General features: G+C 43.9%; 1 protein-coding gene across 2 annotated transcripts in view; it reads left to right on the top strand.

Annotated features, from left to right (window-relative positions):
• The window catches only part of fars2 (phenylalanyl-tRNA synthetase 2, mitochondrial), a 186,880-nt gene that overhangs the window by 43,234 nt on the left and 122,894 nt on the right, over nucleotides 1–20,752 (top strand). For both annotated transcript variants that reach the window (XM_046044746.1, XM_046044739.1), the window contains 6 exons: nucleotides 5,558–5,895; nucleotides 11,288–11,374; nucleotides 11,963–12,022; nucleotides 12,115–12,283; nucleotides 12,681–12,843; nucleotides 14,457–14,588. In XM_046044746.1, the coding sequence (XP_045900702.1) occupies nucleotides 5,576–5,895; nucleotides 11,288–11,374; nucleotides 11,963–12,022; nucleotides 12,115–12,283; nucleotides 12,681–12,843; nucleotides 14,457–14,588 (931 nt within the window). In that variant the 5' untranslated portion in view covers nucleotides 5,558–5,575. The remainder of the gene's footprint in view (nucleotides 1–5,557; nucleotides 5,896–11,287; nucleotides 11,375–11,962; nucleotides 12,023–12,114; nucleotides 12,284–12,680; nucleotides 12,844–14,456; nucleotides 14,589–20,752) is intronic.

Here is a 20,752-nt window from a genome sequence, read left to right as displayed (position 1 = left end):
AGGGTGGTGAACTGACAGGAACACAGACAGATACCAAACAGGCCCAAACTAACAGAACTACCAACAAGCCCGCAGACAAATACCAACAGAAATATGAATACATATAAACAGACATACAGGGTACAAAAGACCAAGGACATGAGGCAAGAATCCAACAGGAACTCTAAACACAGAACGACAAGCAGACAGAGGAATACTAGAGAGAACAGACGGAACACCTGACAGGCAGGCACAGGGCAAAATAACCAACACAGACAGAACACATGTAACAAAATACCAGACAAGAAACTAACTCGACAATAACAGAAACCCACCAGACAAACCCAACAGACAGACTATAACACAGGGATCATAACAGACATAACCCAAACGGGAACACAGAGCCAGAACACAGAGTACACTAGTCCATATGTGACGACTTGGGAGTGAGAACGGGCTTTTTTGTGGGACAAAACAAGGCATTTGAAGACGTTGCTTTGGGCACTGACAACTTGTTATGGACATTCCTTTGTTGTTTTCTTCACGTGTTAATAGATTAAATGGTGAATTAAAAAATAACAGAAATAGTCCTTTGTACATCTTGACATGAAATATAGAATGCAAGAAAATAAATGACATGTTTACTCAGACGTTTCCCTTTGCTTGGCAATTAAAAAGTTGTCGTTGCTGCAAAATGAAAAAAATGGAGCATATTAAAAAAAAAATATGGAGTCAGTTTAATAAATGATTTTTAGAAAATAAGTTTTTCATACTTTAAGCCGTTGATCTTAATTAAAAAACAAGTTTATGACAGTGACGAACAACTGGCTTCAGTTCATTAAATCTGCTGTGGATGTTCCCGAGTCCGAAATGGTTGAGTCTTAATGGTTTTGGTGAACCCATGACCATGACTCTAGTGTTGGGACAAAATGTCATTTCCCTGTGAAGTCGTTAAGCCAAGGCAGCAAGCCACCCTGATCTGTATGCATTTGAGGCCGTATCTAATTAAAGTTTTTTCTCGATTGCTTAAAAACATTTCTTGAAAATTCTGCCTCTTTTTCTCAAAACTCAAAACACTAATCCACAACTTCTCACCCAATTCCCCAAACGTCCTATTTTCAGGTCAAAATGAAGCTCTCGACTCAAAACCAAACTTTGCCCTCAGACATAATACGCACACTGCAGCACAGTCTGACACACTGGGGAGATAAATTCAAAACAATACTACAAAAACTGGATATTAGTGATGTTGCTTTTGATTCTCACCCTCAGAAACCTTCACATGATGAACAAAAGAAATAACATGCAAACATTTGCACATTTTTATTCCTTAGTGTGCTTGTACAGAACAAAACACCGGCTTTGGTCTGGGACAGGCCAGAGATTCTTGTTCTCCACCTCCTCCTCCTCTCTGGTGTCCTGCACCTCCTCCTTCAGATTTCTCTGGATCCATTGTTCCCAAACTGAATGAACTGACTCTGGTCCTTTTATCTATTGAAGCTTCTGATTGGCGTGTTATCAGTTATGACTCTTTGTGTTTCCACTAATTGAGTGTAATTGAAGGGATTTGGGTGTAGAGTTTAGAGAAATGGGGTTTTAAAATTTTAGTTCAGAGGCCTGATTATAGTGTTTAAGCAATGGAGAAAAACTGTAAATATACGCTAATTTGCATATATTTCAAGACCAGAAATCTGAACACTAGATTAACACAGGTTCAAAATTATTGTTTTATTTTATTGACATATTAGACTCAAATGTTTTTACAGAGGGAATTTTGGATATCCCTTTTTATTTGCAAAAAAAAAAAAATTCGATTTCCGCCAAGTTTTTGGGTGTAAAATATTCTATAATTCAGCCTATGAATGATATTTGAACAAAACCGTCTGTAAAAACTTTCGGAATATAGTCAGGAGGACAACTGGAAAGTTTGGTGTCTGTAAGAGCTGCCGAAGTGGAGATTTCATTCTCAGAGTTAGAGGAAAAACTAATTTAAAGTTCCTTTAAATATATGTATTGTAAAATTTCATATAATTTTTCTTGAAAATCAATATTTACAGACCCAATATCTAATCAGATACTAAACAAGAACAATATATAACATCTATAAGTCTGAAAGAAGACATGTTATGGAAAATAACATCATCAATAAAATCACTCAAGCATCCCAAAAAAATAATTTATTAAACGTTACTAACTACAACTTGTAACCAGGATTATGAGCTTACACTTAAAATTCCAAGTTATTCACATCAAATAAAAACATAAAGGGGCCCAAAACATTTCCCTGTGGGACTCCACGTCACGTGTCGACTTCCGGATGAATTACCTTGAACTCTGTGAGATTAAACATGAGGCAACACTGATGGATACAAATCCATTTCAAACAAACTGATGACCAAAACAGCGTCATTCTCATTAAATATAAAGGTGTATTATTTTTTACTTTGTTAGTGTGGTCTGTGTTTCAGGCGAGGTGGCTTGTCTCCGCCGTTGTGTCTGTTTAGGTCTTTACACAGCCTTTCCTTTAGCGCCTGTCTTTGGATAAACAAATTATGATCTATGGACACCAGACAAATAATGGCCGAGCTGCCGTGACCTTTACTGAATATATTAATGCTGTTTCAGAGGAAGAATTATATGATTTCGCAGCTTTCATTACACAGAAGTTATTCAGTTAGTTATTCATTCTGTCCGACTTTCGTGTGTGCTGAATGTAAAGATCATTCTAGCCCGTAGGGGTCGTTATAGGTGCTTTAACTGCTATGTCATCTCAAAATGATGCCTTTAGGTACTTTTATGTTCCTGTTAAAATCAAAATGACCTTCAGATGTCCCTTCACTCAAGAACCAGTTTTGTAATGTGTGTGTGTGAGACCTCAGCTCTGTCCAGTCCAGTATAATATGACACCAGCAGCAGAGCAAAGGTAAAAGCTTCATGGATTTAGGAACAATAATCCATTTTGCTGCAATGCCACTGCAATGCAACACCCTTTGTCTTGTTCGGGGATGCTCCCCTAGTGTGTGTGTGTGTGTGTGTGTGTGTTCGTGTGTGAGTGGACGGACAAATATTTGAGGAGGACGGCTAAAAGGGCGATAGTCTCATCTGCTGTCAGAGGTTGAATGATGGAAAGAAGGAAAAGGACAGAGAGAACCAGAACCAGCTGAGCCGGCTCGCTTTGTCTCATTTTAACCTTTGCTGTTTGTCCATTAGTGTAAATATAACCGATATGAAGAAATCACCTCTGTGTTGTGTGTGCGTGTGAGTTTGCAGCTTTAGCTCTCACCTCATCTGACCTCCACTGAGAGGCTGGTGTGTTTGCTGGAGTTGGACACCAAACCACAGCTACCCTACCAGTCAAAAGTTTCATAACTCACCCATTTTTCTAGTGTGTATGTAAATATAAGTAGTTCAAACCTTAAATGGTACAAAAGTAAGCAGCAAAGTTAAAAAACGACGTTTATTTCACCAAAAACAGACATTTTCAGATCTAAAATGAACAATTAAATAAAGGAGTTTTGTTCATTATTTCGCTGTAGGATCAACCGATGACCAGCTGCTCTGTCGTCCTTCATTACAATTACATATAATATTTATTCTATAGTCAAAATAAAGCTTCTGAGGGTGTATTAACATGCTGTTCCGAGGTGTTTACTGTAGAAATGTGTTTCATTTCCTTCCACTGCTGCAGAATAACTTGAAACTCATTACGTGATCCCTGAAAATTGTTTATCTCTTAAATTTACATTATTTCTCAGTTTTGCTGACCTAAACTTTGTCTTTACCTTTTTTTTGTTTATTCTGCAGCAGTGAAACACATTTCTACAGTAAACACCTTGGAACAGTGAAAGTTTAAGCAACCAGATGGTTAATTGTGGTTTAAAACTTTTCTTTATGTTCAGAACAAGCACTTGATGCCAAACAGTGGATCACTTGACAGATCTGAGGCAGAACATTCAGAACTGTTATGATAAAATCTTTTTTCAACAAATATGCACGACTAAAATTAAGTAAAATCTTTTTTCAGTCCCTTTTAATCAACAAAATAAATATCCTGATAGAAAAAGTAAGTTCGCGATTTAAGTTAAATCAAAAATGTATTGAACATTTATTAAACATTTTATCTTGTCATTGAGTAAAATTATATCGCGATAATTATGATTATTATTTTATTGCCCAGCCCTATATTATATATAATATTTATGAAGGATGAGAGAGCAGGTGATCCTACAGTGAAATAAAGAACAAATGTCATTCATTTAATTGTTCATTTTATGTCGGAAAATGTCTGTTTTGGTGACACAAACCTTGTTTTTAACTTTGTTTGCTGCTTACTTTGGTACCATGTGAGGCTGCTTACAGGAGGGAAAAACCTGGATGGAGTTAAAGTTCCTCACTCTGAATGAAAGTAAAACTGGGTGACCCTCTTGGCACTTTGGGCCCCTTAGCCTCCCAAAATCGATCCTCTATTAAAAATCTTGGCGTTATTTTTGACACCTCGTTCACTTTCAATAAGCAAATCAGTGCAGTCGTCAAGACCGGCTTCTTCCAGTTAAGACTTCTAGCTAAAATAAAGGCCTGTCTTCCTCCCAAAGACCTTGAAAAGGTCATCCATGCTGCTCGGCTGGATTATTGTAATTCATTATACATGGGTCTAAATCAGAAATCTTTAAATCGCCTCCAGTTAGTCCAAAACGCAGCTGCTCGCCTTTTAACTAAATCAAAAAAGCGTGAACACATCACGCCTGTGTTGGCCTCCCCCCCACTGGCTACCTGTCCGTCATAGGATAGATTTTAAGATTTTATTGCTTGTTTTTAAGGCCCTAAATGGTCTGGCGCCACCATTCTCCAGTCAGAACACTGAGGTCAACAAATCAGCTGTTCTCGGATGTCGTGAGATCAAAGCTAAAAAGTAAGGGCGATAGAGCCTTTGCAGTGGGCGCCACCATCCTTTGGAACAGCCTCCCCGTGCATATTAAAGCTGCACAGACCCCACAAACGTTTAAATCGCTGCTTAAGAGGCACCTTTTTGCAGTAGCTTTTAACCTTCGCTAACCTGGTTTCTGATGTTTTAAAGTGGTGTTGTTTTGTTTCCCCATGATTCACTTTGGCTGGAGTCATTTTTGTACTTGTTATTTATATATTTGACATCGACCCTGTTCAGCACTCTGGTCAACTGTTGTTGTTTTTAAATGTGCTATAGAAATAAAATTGACATTGACAGGTTTTTTAACTGAACTACTTACATTTACATACAACCTAGAAATATGGGGGTGTTTTCATACTTTTGTTCAGTAGTGTAATATATGAAGGATCAAATGGAAACCAGCTGGTAGGTCTTCAGCCTGGCCCCGCAGCTCCGTTCCTATGGTAGATCCATCTTACGCTTGTGAACAAGACCCCAACAGACCCCTTCACTTTGGTCACCAACAGACTCCCAAACTGGAGTGAGCCAGTGCACCAAATATGCAACAAAGCAGAAACGAAACTCCGCTGTGAACGTTTTTAAAATCAGTTTATATTGCTAACATGCAGCTAAATGCTAATAAAATGATATCATATAATGTCTCTCTGATTCCAGCTCCATGGACCAATCATTATGAGACTCTGCAGCACTCCCCTTTCCTTGCTCCTCCCCGTCCTACAGTCCCCGCCGCTCCATCTGCGCCATCGCTGCTGCCTGTCAACGCTATTAGCCAACTGCAGCACGCCGTCATGCAGACGGCTCAGCACAGATGTCCACGCCTCTCAGCCTGTGATTGGTCAGGACTCGGTGGAGGTGTTGGGCCACACCTACCCCCGTGATGACTACACCAACGTCACGCAAAAGATCTTGGCCAAGGTCGGCCGCAACCTCCACAACCAATCGCATCACCCTCTGTGGCTGATGAAGGAGCGAATCAAAGCTCACTTCTACAGGTAAGTCCTCCCCACGGTTCAAGCTCACTGGTACTGCGCAGAGGATGATCCATTTAGATTTTAATGAGCCTACCTTTCCTCTCGTGCCACCTCACTTTACATTTTAATCTCCACTGCTGGTAAATCTTTAAGGAACAGATAAATGATCAGGATATTCTTCGTTGTCCATCCAGCTCTCTCTTCTTGTGGCTGTAATGAACATCGCAGCCTCTAGAGGACGCTGCTGGGGAATTAGACGTTAAGTTTTCTTGCTTCATCTTTCAATTACTCTTTTAAAGTTCCCATGAAACAGAAACCGGATTGCTAATTGCTTCCAGATATTTACGTGTATCCTGTTAAAACACAAAGCTGGGGAGTGACTTGTTGCAAATATTGATTGGCGTTTGCAGTAGCCAGTAGCGCTGAATGTGCCCCCGCTCCGTCTTGCAGACTCTGTGCGGACTAGTTCCAGCTCCCGCCGAGTGAACACGGCAGCTGGGACCAAACCATAAGAACAAACGCATCATCCGAGACCGACAGAGGCCAGTTTGACAAGAGGGAATCTTGCCGGGTTTGAGTCTTGGAATCCCAGGACTGGAGTCAGCTAAGAACCGGTAGCAACCCGGCTAATATTAACCGAGCTAACTAGCTACAGATGCAGACAGATAGTTAGCAGCATTTAACGGTTTAGCAAAAACTAAAGCTATCTGTCCATCCTGAAGCTCTATAACGTCAAATCCCCTCGGTCCCTGTTGGTGTTTGAGGCTGTTTTTGGTCCTGTTCAGGCTGTGTTCACTAGGAGGCCGCTAAACGTGGTGTCATTGCCCACTCGCACCGGCTCTGGCGCCTGTTCCGGAGCCGCTAACGTTAACGTTACCCGCCATCACTCCCTGTTGGGTTCCCCTGCCCCTGGCCTGAAAACCTCCATGGCTTGAGTAATGTTAGAAGTGTAATGGTAAACACTAACACTCGCCCAGCTCTCCAAGCTCCCCGTCCAGGCAGAGCCTAATATGACAGCTAACTGAGCTAACTAACAGCAGCTAGTAGCAGTTAGCTTTAGCAACAAGTAAAGCTATCTGTTCATCAGCAAACTTCGTAAATCACAGATAGCTGAGGCAGGGCAGCCGGAGGAAATCAGAGGGAGAACCAGAAAATATTGTTCCCCATCGAATATGATCCCGTTTCACCAAAATCAATTAATAAAGATACATTTTTGTTTTTGTACAGTAATCAGTGAGGTCTGGTCGGCCCCCAGAAACACTGCACTCCGGTGCAGTCATAAAAATGATAAAGCTTTTCATTGGACACTGAATTAAAACACACCCCCGAGTGCAGGATGGGTCATCAACATTTCAAACTCGTCAAAATTTAAAATACCATGAAGAATACCAACAAAACAACGTTTGTATCACTGTTGGGTCAGATGCTGGTGTATTGGTGACATATAGTGCAAAGCATATGCAATAAAAACAAATAAACATTGATTTTGATTTCAAGGGGACTTTAAAGAGATTTAAATTTAGACACCCGTACATCAAAATAAAGCGTGTTTCACATCTTGCCATTTCCCAAACAGATCTTGAGTTCACATTTAAATCTTTCTTTAATCCATGATGATCTTGTCATCGTGCACATGGGACAAAATAAATAGTGTAATCGATATTGATAACGTAATTTATTTTTAGCCACGCTTTTAGGTTGGTGTTGGTTGGGCCACCATTTGGTTCCAACACATTCTGACTCCCAACTCATCACAAACGGACGCTTGGTCAAGACCGCTTGGGGTGGCTTTTTTACGCCCTGGGTATCCTTCAGTGTTACGTTTTTGGACGTGTAGGGCTCTGCAGTCAAGTTAGCAAAAATATATATGCAACATCCAGTTAGACTTTTAAAGTAAAACTAGTTAACCATGTGAAATGAAATTCGGTTTGGTTTAGGCACCAAAACTACTTGTTTGGGTTTAGGAAAACATCTTAAAACAATCAATGATGACTTTTAGTTTTACACGGGACGAACACCGACCTCCTGAGCGAAAGTCTGGTTTCCGGTCCGCCTCAATCACCTCCTTACTCTTAAATATCCTACACCTACCTTTAGCGTTCAAAAGTGACGCTACAGGGCTTCCTCCAGTGCGTTACAAACCGCTGCCAACGGGTCTTGACCTGGTGTCCACATGTGACGACTTTGGAGGTAAAACGGGTTGATGGTTCAGACTGAAATATCTCAACCTCTGGGACTTCTGGATAGATTGGCTCAAAATTTGGTATATTAACGGTTCTCAGATGATTGACGCTAATGGCTTTGGTTATCATTTGACTTTTCCTCTGGCGCCACCAGCAGGTGAAAATTTTTACCTGTCGAATACTTTGGTTTATGACCAAAACCCAGCAGAACAAATGACATCATCCTCCGCACTCTGGGTTTTGTGCTAATTAGCTAATGTGAACATGCTAAGATGGTGAACATGGTAAACACTGTACTGCTAAATACCAGCATGTTAGCATTGTCACTGTGAGTATGTTGCACAGCCCCACAGACTCTGTCAGCTCTGCAGAGAGCTGGATGTGCCAAAGTAAAAACGTTCTATTGTTGGGAAAGTTTAACTTCATATGTGAATCTTCACACTTCAGGTGTGAATGTTCACACTGTTTAAATGTCCTCTCTGTGTCCTGCGTACTGTCCAACACATCTCAACATGTCCTCGGCTTCCACATCCAAATATTCCCAGTTTGTCCTTAGAATCTGCTGCTCTCCCCATCAGCTGCTGTTGTATCTGCACATGTCGTGTATATATATATATTTCTGTGTTCTTTATTTCCAGAGCACAAACTGCTGACTGACTCTCCGCAGGCTCAATGTGTCTTCGGGGACAGTCGAGTGTAAAAGTTTGCTGCACTGCACACAGCAGTGATATATATCGTCAGGCTGCTGGTTAATCTCCACCCGCTGTATGAAAAACCAACACACACAGAGCAGCGGGCGCATTAATACTGCATTAATAAGTCATTAAGAAGTCAGAGTGTGTTGTCTGACAGTGGTTTATGACTCTGCCATTTCACAGGTCGTGAACTTTACTCTTTAGAAAAGCCTGTGTGCTCTGATGGCAGCGGGACAGCAGACTCCGGGGAGGGCTGCTGGGTAGTTTTCAAACAAGACCAAAACTTGATCAACAGCTACTTTACTTTGACGCTGCTTCCTTTCTTCTCCCTCTGTTGCGTTTTACTCACTTCTTCTCTTTCTGACTGATTTTAATGAATCCTTCGTCTTGAGTAGTAGTAGTAGTAATTCTGCAGTGTTGTTTAGATGGTACATGTTGGTGTTCTGCCCAGTAGGTGTACTTCTGGGATACCGTAAAACTCTCGTTTACTGGCCTGGTGTGGCTACACATTTGGACAAGGTCTCAATTAGAAGCCTGGGGCCGTATTACAGGAAGTTCCTACCTAAAGTTAAGTCTAAAGTTAAGACAGGAAGAGTCTAAGATAGGATTTTCCTCAATTTGGTAATACAGAAGCAAATCCTAACTAACTTTAGGAATCCTGTCTTATCTCAGGTTAGGAAATCCTCAACACTCAATCCAACATCGGTGATCAACTTTTATGTCTGATGCCACTTTACTCATCTCGCCGAGCTAAATGGCTTTTAATCGCTGGTTTTTGGTAGTTTTTTTAATGAAACATAAACTGAAAATGGAGCAGAAACAACAACTATCATTGAACTTCAAGTCAGATGACTCAGACGTGTTGGTAACCTGCGTCGAGAAATCCAAATCCACGTAACGCTTAACTCGGGAGATTAAAGACTGAGAGTGGGCCAAAATAGCGGACGCAGTCTCCGCCGCATATCCGGCATCCAGCGGAGCGCTGATGCTGTCAAAAAGAAAATAAGTCCATTTACGTGATACGAAGAGAAAGACAACTGATCCGAAACCGCTGGTGGCTCCTCCTGTGCTCCCTCACGGATCCCGGCAGAAACCCGAACTCTTCTCGGGAAAGTTAATAATGAAGGTAAAAAAAAAGTAAAATAATAATACCTTTTTTTTCACAATATCACCATAAAAAAAATGTCACACATATGGTTGAATATTGTTACGAAACACATTCTGCAAGTTTTGTAACGATTGGACGAGCATTTATTGACCTATATCTTGATTTGTTTCATTCCACATCCAATTATTATGCATTTATAGCGCCTCCTAGTGGTCAATTTGAATGAGACTTGCAATGTATGTGTGAGGTGCTTATCTAGACATATCCTGCAAGTTTTGTGTTGATTGGACCAACAATTTGTATTTTGTAGCGTGTTTTGCGTTTTATCCCCTGCAGTTTGTTTGCATTTATAGCGCCCCTGGGTGTTCGATTTGAATGAAACTTTCAGGACATGTTTCAGTTACTTATGAGGACACATCCTGAGAGATTTGTGATGATTGGAGAATGAATATGGGATTTATAGTGTAATTTGTGTAATGCTAAGCACCTTTCTTGCGCTTGTAGCGCCCCCTAGTGACATATGTACATCAAACTGTCCAGGTATATCCGGGGCACCTATCTGAACATATCCTGTGAGTTTTGTGATGATTGGCCCTACGGTTGCTGATTTGTGGTCATTTATGTCCAGAGCCACGCCCCTTTCGAAGTTCATTGGTCCATATCTTGAAAAGTAATTGAGATATCGACATGCTTTATACAACTTTTAATAGGCTTGATCCAATGACGATTCACTGAACATTCAACAAATAATAAACATAGAAGGGTTCATCCCTAATGAGCAGGCTGACGTAAAGATCTCCTCCTATCAAAGACTTGCATTAGGATCCTTTTGTTACATCAAGCCTTTACATCATGTGACATAACGAGACATTATCCAGCGTCACGTCGCCTACAGCCTTTCTACTAACGAGGGTTTGGTCATCAAACACATTGGTGGAATCAATAAAGTTCGGCCTGTTGACATTTTGTGGATTTTGTAAAAGCAATAAAAGAGCAGCCATGTGGATTAAACGAGTTAGCAAACACTAACTGGTGGAAAAGTAAAAGTTAGGAGAGTTTATTTTAGATTTTACGATAAGTTAGGAAGCTTCTGTAAAACACTTCTCCTATCTAAAGTTAGGGAAGGAACATTGACTCAGGAACTGCTAATCTGTAATGGCCTTTTTCCTAAATCAGTTGCTAGCCCTTATTACCATGGTTACCAAGCAGTTAGGATAGGATCTGCCGGTTTCTGTAATACGGCCCCTGGTCTAGAAGCTTCTTCTCAGCTGCATAGATCGTGCATACAAACGCTGTTAATGTTAGTCCAGTGCTTTCCTCTTAGTTTCCACTCACAGTAAATTAACGCTGTAGATTCTCTGTTTGTTGTTGTTGTTTGTTTGTTTTCAGCGTCTCCGCATCAGTGGTAATAACTGTCTCCTCCACAGCGCCCACATCAACCGCCGGGGAAACCCGCTCTTCTCTGTCCACGATAACCTCAGCCCCGTGGTCACTGTGGAGCAAAACTTTGACAGGTCAGCAGCATCGTCGCTTATTGATCGATTTACCAGTGAGCAGCTCTTAACTTACAGCTTTTAAAGAGAAATAGGTGCTGTCAAAGTTGTGTTTACAGAGGAAGTGAGATAATTAGCAAGAAGGATTTTTAGTAAAACAGTTTTCTGCTTTCTCCACGGCTCAGCTGTTCTTGATTTCATTTTGCCTAGTGACGCACCAACCCGACATTTTCAGTCCTGATAACGATACTGATACCTGGGCTTTGGGCAAAACCTGCAGAGTTATGATTTTTAAATGCAAAACCTGCAGAGTTATTATTTTTAAATGCAAAACCTGCAGAGTTATGATTTTTAAATGCAAAACCTGCAGAGTTATGATTTTTAAATGCAAAACCTGCAGAGTTATTATTTTTAAATGCAAAACCTGCAGAGTTTTGATTTTAAATGCAAAACCTGCAGAGTTATGATTTTAAATGCAAAACCTGGAGAGGTCACGGACGTCCGGAGAGTCATGATTTCACTGAGCATGTTGAACATGTTGAAGAGGAAATGTCAGTGAATTATTGCAGAGATCCCCAAAGTCATTCTTTTGCATAATTTGATTGACAGCTTGCTGATCCCGCCCGGCCACCCCAGCAGGAAACGAGGAGATAACTACTACCTGAACAGGTGAGTGACTCGATCTGCAGCGTGGCTTTCTAGTCGGCTCTGGGGATTCATTTCCACTTTGCCAACGTTCATCGCTGGCGTTTGTGTTGCAGGAAAACGATGCTTCGCGCCCACACCTCCGCCCACCAGATCGAGCTGGTGAGGGCCGGCCTGGATGCCTTCTTATTGGCCGGAGACGTTTACAGGCGGGACGAGATCGACGCCAGTCACTACCCCGTCTTCCACCAGATGGAGGGAGTCCGACTCTTCTCCGACCTGGAGGTAAAGATGTAACTATCGTACATTATTATTATATTTTATATTCTGTTTAGGGGAAAGAGAATTAAAATGATCCTGAATAGAATCCTATAGGGAACACCTTTAACACCGACGACGGCGGTCGTATGCACATGTCCCGTCATCAAACTATGGCGTACATGCAGTGAAAGTGATGTTACGGCGCTCTCTATTACCAGAGCTGCTTTAACTGGACTGCAGGGACTATGAGCGTTTCATGAAGCGCTGGTAGATTAAACGCTCGTGTTTCAGGAACAGTGGTGGTTGTTTTGATCCGACGCACGACACACCGTGGTGGGTTTATGGCGTCTCTAGAGCTGAATCTGAAATATGTGGTTGTGAGGTTTCAGGAGGTGCTTCAGGCGTTTCCTTTGTCTCGCAGCTTTTCTCTAAGGTGCAGAACGGCGAGGAGCTGTCTCTGTTCGAGAGAGGAGGGCGGCGGACGCCTCAGAAACAGGAAACGCACAGCCTGGAGGCCGTGAAGCTGCTGGAGTTCGACCTGAAACACACTCTGACGAGACTCGTCACGCACCTGTTCGGAGAAGGTGAGGCGGCGGCAGGCGGGAGGTTCACTTTACTGAACTCCATCCTCATCGTCTCTCTTCCTCACTCCTCCCCTCTTCACTGATTATTTTAATGTCTCCTCTCCTTATTTTTCCTTTCCTTTCCTTGTCTCCTTTCCTTGTCTCCTCTCCTTTTCTCCTCTCTTCTCACCTTTCCTTTTCTTTCCTTGTCTCCTCCTCATGTCTCCTCTTCTTGTCCCCTCGACTTCTCTTGTCTCCTCCTCTTGTCTCCTCTTTTCTCCCCTCTCCTCCACTTGTCTCCCCTACTCACCTTTCCTTGTCTCCTCTTTTCTCCCCTCTCCTCCACTTGTCTCCCCTACTCACCTTTCCTTGTCTCCTCCTTTTGTCTCCTCTCATCTCCTCCTCTTGTCTCCTCTCTTCTCCCCTGTCCTCTCCTTGTCTCCTCTCCTTAAATCTTCTCCTTGTCTCTTCTCATCTCCTCTCCTCCTCTTGTCTCCCCTACTCACCTTTCCTTGTCTCCTCTTTTCTCCCCTCTCCTCCACTTGTCTCCCCTACTCACCTTTCCTTGTCTCCTCCTTTTGTCTCCTCTCATCTCCTCCTCTTGTCTCCTCTCTTCTCCCCTGTCCTCTCCTTGTCTCCTCTCCTTAAATCTTCTCCTTGTCTCTTCTCATCTCCTCTCCTCCTCTTGTCTCCCCTACTCACCTTTCCTTGTCTCCTCTTTTCTCCCCTCTCCTCCACTTGTCTCCCCTACTCACCTTTCCTTGTCTCCTCCTTTTGTCTCCTCTCATCTCCTCCTCTTGTCTCCTCTCTTCTCCCCTGTCCTCTCCTTGTCTCCTCTCCTTAAATCTTCTCCTTGTCTCTTCTCATCTCCTCTCCTCCTCTTGTCTCCCCTACTCACCTTTCCTTGTCTCCTCTTTTCTCCCCTCTCCTCCACTTGTCTCCCCTACTCACCTTTCCTTGTCTCCTCCTTTTGTCTCCTCTCATCTCCTCCTCTTGTCTCCTCTCTTCTCCCCTGTCCTCTCCTTGTCTCCTCTCCTTAAATCTTCTCCTTGTCTCTTCTCATCTCCTCTCCTCCTCTTGTCTCCCCTACTCACCTTTCCTTGTCTCCTCTTTTCTCCCCTCTCCTCCACTTGTCTCCCCTACTCACCTTTCCTTGTCTCCTCCTTTTGTCTCCTCTCATCTCCTCCTCTTGTCTCCTCTCTTCTCCCCTGTCCTCTCCTTGTCTCCTCTCCTTAAATCTTCTCCTTGTCTCTTCTCATCTCCTCTCCTCCTCTTGTCTCCCCTCTCCCCTCCTTGTCTCCTCCTCTTGTCTCCTCTTGTCTCCCCTCTCCTCCACTTGTCTCCCCTACTCACCTTTCCTTGTCTCCTCCTCTTGTCTCCCCTCTCTTCCTCTTGTCTCCCCTACTCACCTTTCCTTGTCTCCTCCTCTTGTCTCCTTTTTTCTCCCCTCTCCTCCTCTTGTCTCCCCTCTCCCCTCCTTGTCTCCTCCTCTTGTCTCCCCTACTCACCTTTCCTTGTCTCCTCCTCTTGTCTCCTTTTTTCTCCCCTCTCCTCCTCTTGTCTCCCCTCTCCCCTCCTTGTCTCCTCCTCTTGTCTCCCCTCTCCCCTCCTTGTCTCCTCCTCTCGCCCCTCAGATCTGGAGGTGCGGTGGGTCGACTGTTACTTCCCCTTCACTCATCCCTCCTTTGAGATGGAGGTGCGTTTTCAGGGTGACTGGATGGAGGTGCTGGGCTGCGGAGTGATGGAGCAGGAGCTGCTGAACTCCGGTCAGCGCGCACACACACACACACACACACGCACACACACACACACATTCTGAGGCTGCACCCTCAGATGCAATGCATGCTGGGAGTTGTATGCATGTGGCAGCTGGTTTGCTTTAACCGCATCACATGGTCTTCATCGGCGGGTGAGGTTTGCGTCTGCGGTGAAGAATTACATATAATGACTCATCTTAAATAATCCCGCTGTCCAAAACATGGATTTACGGTTCTGCGTGGTCATAAAAACATTTTACAAACTCCTAAATGGGACAGTGGCAGTTTTTGCCTTCTGAGGTCGTAGTCTGTGAGGTTCAGCGTGTTGATAATAATCTCACGCCGGCCTGTCAGCTGATGGACACAGGAGAAAAACAACCACTTTCACAGTGTAAGAACTCGTCCAGACGTCCTCCCTCTCCTCCTCAGGTTGGGATCCTCTCTCTCTCCCTCGCTCTCTGTGTTTGTCGGTGTCTCTCGCTCCTCCCTCTCCCCTGTCAGCCTGCTAAGTGGCTAGCTTGCAGCTTTGCCCTCGAACAAAGCTGTAGCGCCGCGCTCCACTTCACCGCTGCTTGTTCCAATCAATAATACATGCTTTAAGACGCAAAGAGCGGCCGGATCGCACCGCCGCCACTCAGCGTGTGTGAGAGAGAGAGAGAGAGAGAGAGAGAGAGAGAGAGTAGCCAGTTAAGAAAATGTCTCTTTATTTTCACACTTGAAGTGTGTGTTGCTGTGTGGATGAAGTTTGTACAGAAGTGAGTGTGCGCACATGACTAAGTTCTCAACATGAACACAACAGGACATAAAGCTGGCTCGTTACTTGAAGGTTGCTGGTTTGGATCCTTCAGACTAGAAAAGGAAAGTAAGGGAATGAGAAGAGCCACCTCCTCCTCCTCCGCAGCAGCAGCAGACTGAGAGGTCGAGGTTTCTACTTTCTTTAGTAGCTTTTGAAGTCGGGCTGCAGCCATCGATTACTCAAGTAATCGAGTATACAGATTATTTCATCAAGTAATCGGATAAGAAATACTTTTGCGTGGCGCTTACTTACTTTTGAATATAATGATGCGCGTTCTTGAAACAAAAGTACAGGAAGTTTATTCTGGAGGTTTTGGTTTCCACAGGACCATTTAAAACAATGTCTAATGATTTAGAAATAAATTTTCACCTGCAAATGTTGTGTTGCTTTTAATATTTAAATCGCTCTTTATAAAATGTATATCTGTGTACTGGACACAGGGCTCAGCTATAAAAGAGACCCCTGTTTGTCCTGCAGCTGTAGTTCCCTCCCCTGCCAGAGGGGGGAGCTGCTGGTCAGCTCAGGAGAGGCGGGGGCAGGATGCAGTTTGGAGAGTCCTGCTTTCAGCCTCCTCGTGAACACAGATCTGTCTCTCCCTGCTCACCTGTTTCCTTTGTGTGTGTGCACTCTACTTCTGCAGGTGTGTGTGTGCACGTCTGAATCCATTTCCTGCAGCGCACCATGACCGAAATAGACTGTTTCAGGACACACGCTGAGAGATGGAAGCGCCTTTGGCCATTTTACACTTTGCTGTGCCTCAGTGTGTGTGTGTGTGTTACCCTGTTCCCCATGTATTTCCTCCTGACAGTCGAAGCGGTGGGAGGTTAAATTGATGCTGAGGTCCAGGCAGAGGCAGAGGAAGTAGAAACTCTATCACACACACTTTCTCAGCCTGCGAGCAGCTGAAGAAAGCTTGTTATTGTGTGTCTTTAGATTTATTCAGTGAAGTAAAAGCTTTATCGGGAATTGTTTTCTGATGTGGGATTCTGTGGCATAATCAGGACCAGAAAAGGTCTGTTTCTTACTACTTACTGTTAAAAGGTCGTAGTCAACATGCTTCGCCTCTCTTGCCAAATCCTCTTCTTGACCTGCCAGTTTGAAAGTTGGACTTAAGGGTATTTTTTACTGGCCAGCAGTCAGAGTCTGGGAAAAGTAAATATTTTCATTTTGTATCTTTCTCACAAAGAAAAAATAATCTCCATGATAAATCAGTAAGTGTGCAACTACAGGTCCAGTGTGATATATTTAGGAGGATCTAGGGACAGAAATGCAATAGAAGATCCATAACTATGTTTTTCAGTGGTGTGTAAAGACGAACCCTTATGTTTTTATTACCCTAGAATGAGACATTTCTGCCGAAATAACCGTTAGACTCTCTTACATGGAAGTTGCCATGTTGAGAAGAACAATTTTAATAGTAGTAGTAGAAATGAAATTTGGAAAAAGGAACGCACGTATTATGTAGCTGAAATAAAGTGTACATGCGACATAAAGAAGTATACAGAACTTTGATTTGTGGAAAATTTTACGTGTTGGATTTATAGATTTTCTAAACATATAATTTGTAACGGTTAGGTTGGTGTCCATGTAGAGTGAACTAGACGTCTGCGTGTTGTTTATATGCTCTGGTAAAGTTAATCCATCACATCTTTGTAGAACGTTGATTCCATATTCAGAGCACATGAACACACATTGAAGTTGGAAGAACGACTTCCCAACTCGGGAAATGGGACCATCAGAGGAGCACTTGAATGCACCGTGAGCCACTGGTTGCAGTTCACAAACCTCACCTTTAGATGTCACTAAAACTTACACACTGAACTTTTAACTTTTCCTCCACATACACGAATCATGCGTCCTTCATTAAGATTGTTACACTCACGGCCTTCATCCTCAACATATTTAACCACTCCAGAGGGTCAACACCACGCAGGAAGCTCTGGGTTTGAACAGGGAAGCCAGTGCTGAAGGACCTTAAACCTGCATTGTCTCTAACAGTCAGCAGGGGGCGACTCTACTGGCTGCAGAAAGAAGTGAGATTGGATAGAAGAGAAAAGTAGGTTACGTTTCAGCTCATTTATTCCCTCAGTAAACACTTCCCTTATGAGTTTATGGTACAACAAGTCACATATGGACACTTGGTCTTTTTAGCGTTCTGGGTACACTTTTTGGATGTTAAGGGTTCTGCGGTCAAGTTAGCAACAATAAATATGCAACGTGTGGTGAAAATTCTGATCATCAGGGTTTGGCTTAAATTAACAACGTTACTTACCTCACTTAAGTTACATAATTTAAGTAACGTAACCCACGTAACTTAAATAAAAACATGCCAACTTTTTGTTTCAAACTGGAAACGGACACGGGTCTCCTGGGTGAAAGTCAGCACATACACGTGCGGAGTGAGCACGTAAATCGTGAGCTTCGGCTTTACGTCGCAGATAATTTTCTAAAATGCTCCAGTGTACGCCCCGGAGTCTCTTCTACTCCTGAGAATCTCCTGAGAGAGAGGAATCTTTGCACTTCATTCACAAGACTCTCAGCTCTGCGTGTGTGTGTGTGTCGGCAACTCGTTCTCACTATCTGACTCGTCGCATATGGACTCATGGTCAAGACCCATCGGCGTCACTTTGCGACGCACTGGAGATCCCTATAGCGTCAGAGTTCAACGCAGCGGGGGAAGCCCTGTAGCGTCCGTTTGTGACGGTAAAGGCAGGTAAATGGTATTTAACAGAAAAGACTGAGTAAGGAGGTGGTTGGGGTGGACGGAGGGCCAGAACCCGAACTTTGAGTGGTGTGAATCAAAAAGTCGTTGACGTAAGTGAGGTTAGTCAACTTACGTGTTAAATGACGTACGTAGTTATTTTAACCCAAACCATGATCTGTTCCTAACCCTAACCAAGTAACCCGACTTTAATATCGTGCTGTTTAAAAATGGCGATGTTTCAAAACGCTGGCATTTTATTTTGAAAGTCTAACCGGACGTTGCATATTTGTTGTTGCTAAGAGTTGCTAACTTGACCGCGGAGCCCTAAACATCTAAAAATGACGCAAAAGGGCCTTGACCAAGCGCCAAGATGTGACGAGTCGGGAGCGTGAGGGTGTGAGCGTGTGAGTGTGTGTGAGTGTGTGTGTGTGTGTGTGTGTGTGTGTGTGTGTGTGTGGGGAAGCTCACACGCATGTTGGTGACGGTTATCATGTGAAACCTGTGTGTGTATGAGAGAGAGAGAGAGAGGGGGGTAACACTGGCAGTGTCTCTCTGCCCTTGGCACTGCAGCAATGCTCTTGACATTCATGATGTAGAGACACACACACACGTGTTCACACACGTTCATATACACACTCAGACGCACACTTGCTCTCCTTTTATTCTTCTTCTTTGCTTAATTCGCTCACTCTCTTGACTGCCAGAGTCAAGTTTCTCAGCGACACACACACGTGCACACAAACACGCACGTGCACACAAACACACACGTGCACACAAACACACACGTGCACACAAACACAAACGTGCACACGCCTGCTTCATTCTCACTCACACTCTCTTCACACTCTCCACCTCCCCTACGTATCCACTGCGGCAGTGTAGCTCCGTTGCCTTGGAAACCACTCATCCCCCCCCCCCACACACACACACTCTCACACACACACACACACACTGAGACACACACACACAGGAGCGCAGAGAGAGTGAGAGACAATGAGGAAGATCCGGCGTGGAGCAAAATAAATGGGGGCGAGAGAGCACAGAAGTTAATGTGATGAAGAGAGAGACAGAGCGAGAGAGAGGAGAGCAGCCAGGAGTAAGGAAGGAAAGGAGGTGAGGAAGGGAAGAGGATAGAGGGGAGATTAAACGAGTGGCAGGACCTCGTCTCCACAGGGAGGCTGCAACAGTGTGTGTGTGTTATTTAATGGGTGGGTGCGTGACTGCCATATGTGTTGCCTAAGGCCCAATATGATGGGGGGGGGGTGTTAATGAGAGATGTAAGAGTAGGGAGGAAGGGAATAAGGGAGTAGGGGAGAGACAATGGTAATGAGAGAGGATGGGAGGAATGAGGGGAAGAGGAGACGACTTGAGCATGGGAGGGAGGAAAGGATGAAGGGAAGGAGGGCGCAAGGAAGGAAAGAAAGGATGAAGGGAAGAAGGGCGCAAGGAAGGAAAGATTAGGAAGAGGAGACGACTTGAGAAAGGGAGGAAAGAAAGGATGAAGGGAAGAAGGGAGCAAGGGAGGAAAGATTAGGAAGAGGAGAAGTCTTGAGCAAGGGAGGAAAGAAAGGATGAAGGGAAGAAGGGAGCAAGGAAGGAAAGATTAGGAAGAGGAGAAGTCTTGAGCAAGGGAGGAAAGAAAGGATGAAGGGAAGGAGGGAGCATAAATGATGGAAGAAGGGAGCAAGGAAGGAAAGATTAGGAAGAGGAGAAGTCTTGAGCAAGGGAGGAAAGAAAGGATGAAGGGAAGAAGGGAGCACGTAAGGAAAGATTAGGAAGAGGAGAAGTCTTGAGCAAGGGAGGAAAGAAAGGATGAAGGGAAGAAGGGAGCATAAATGATGGAAGAAGGGAGCAAGGAAGGAAAGATTAGGAAGAGGAGAAGTCTTGAGCAAGGGAGGAAAGAAAGGATGAAGGGAAGAAGGGAGCAAGGAAGGAAAGATTAGGAAGAGGAGAAGACTTGAGCAAGGGAGGAAAGAAAGGATGAAGGGAAGAAGGGAGCAAGGGAGGAAAGATTAGGAAGAGGAGAAGTCTTGAGCAAGGGAGGAAAGAAAGGATGAAGGGAAGAAGGGAGCAAGGAAGGAAAGATTAGGAAGAGGAGACGACTTGAGAAAGGGAGGAAAGAAAGGATGAAGGGAAGGAGGGAGGCAAAAAAAGTAGTATTGATGGTGAGAAGGGGATGGAAGATGATTTAAGAGAGGTGGTAGGAGGAATGGGAAAGAGGAGAGGAGGATTATTAGAAAGGAATGACAAAGGAGAAAGGAAAGAGATCAGGAGGTGAAGGAGGAGGATGGAGGAGCAGGGAAGAAGGAAACGGGGAGACAAGTTGAGAGGGAGGGAGGAAGAGAACGAGAGAGGAGGGGAGGAATGAAAAGGAGAAGACAAGGTTGAAGGGAAATGAGGGAGGAAGGAGGGAGCGGGGCAGGAAGAATAATAGGAAGGAAAGAGAAAAGAGGGACGACAGGGGGGAGGGATGGAGAAGAAGAAGAAAAGGAGGCGCGGGGAGAGAAGTGGAGGGAGTGATGGATAGATTGAGACAAGAAAATGAGGTTTTAATAGAGACAGAGGGATGAAGGAGAGAGAGAGATAAATGTCTTCATTAATTCACTGATGGGGAGAGCGAGGTAGGGACACAGTGGGAGAGAGAGAGAGAGAGGGGGGGGGGGGGTGTTTCTT

This window comes from Micropterus dolomieu, linkage group LG01 (genome assembly GCF_021292245.1).
Source record: "Micropterus dolomieu isolate WLL.071019.BEF.003 ecotype Adirondacks linkage group LG01, ASM2129224v1, whole genome shotgun sequence".
In the NCBI taxonomy this organism is placed as follows: domain Eukaryota; kingdom Metazoa; phylum Chordata; class Actinopteri; order Centrarchiformes; family Centrarchidae; genus Micropterus; species Micropterus dolomieu.
Note: the sequence above shows the minus strand (reverse complement) of the source record. Positions and strands in the feature narration are given on the sequence as shown.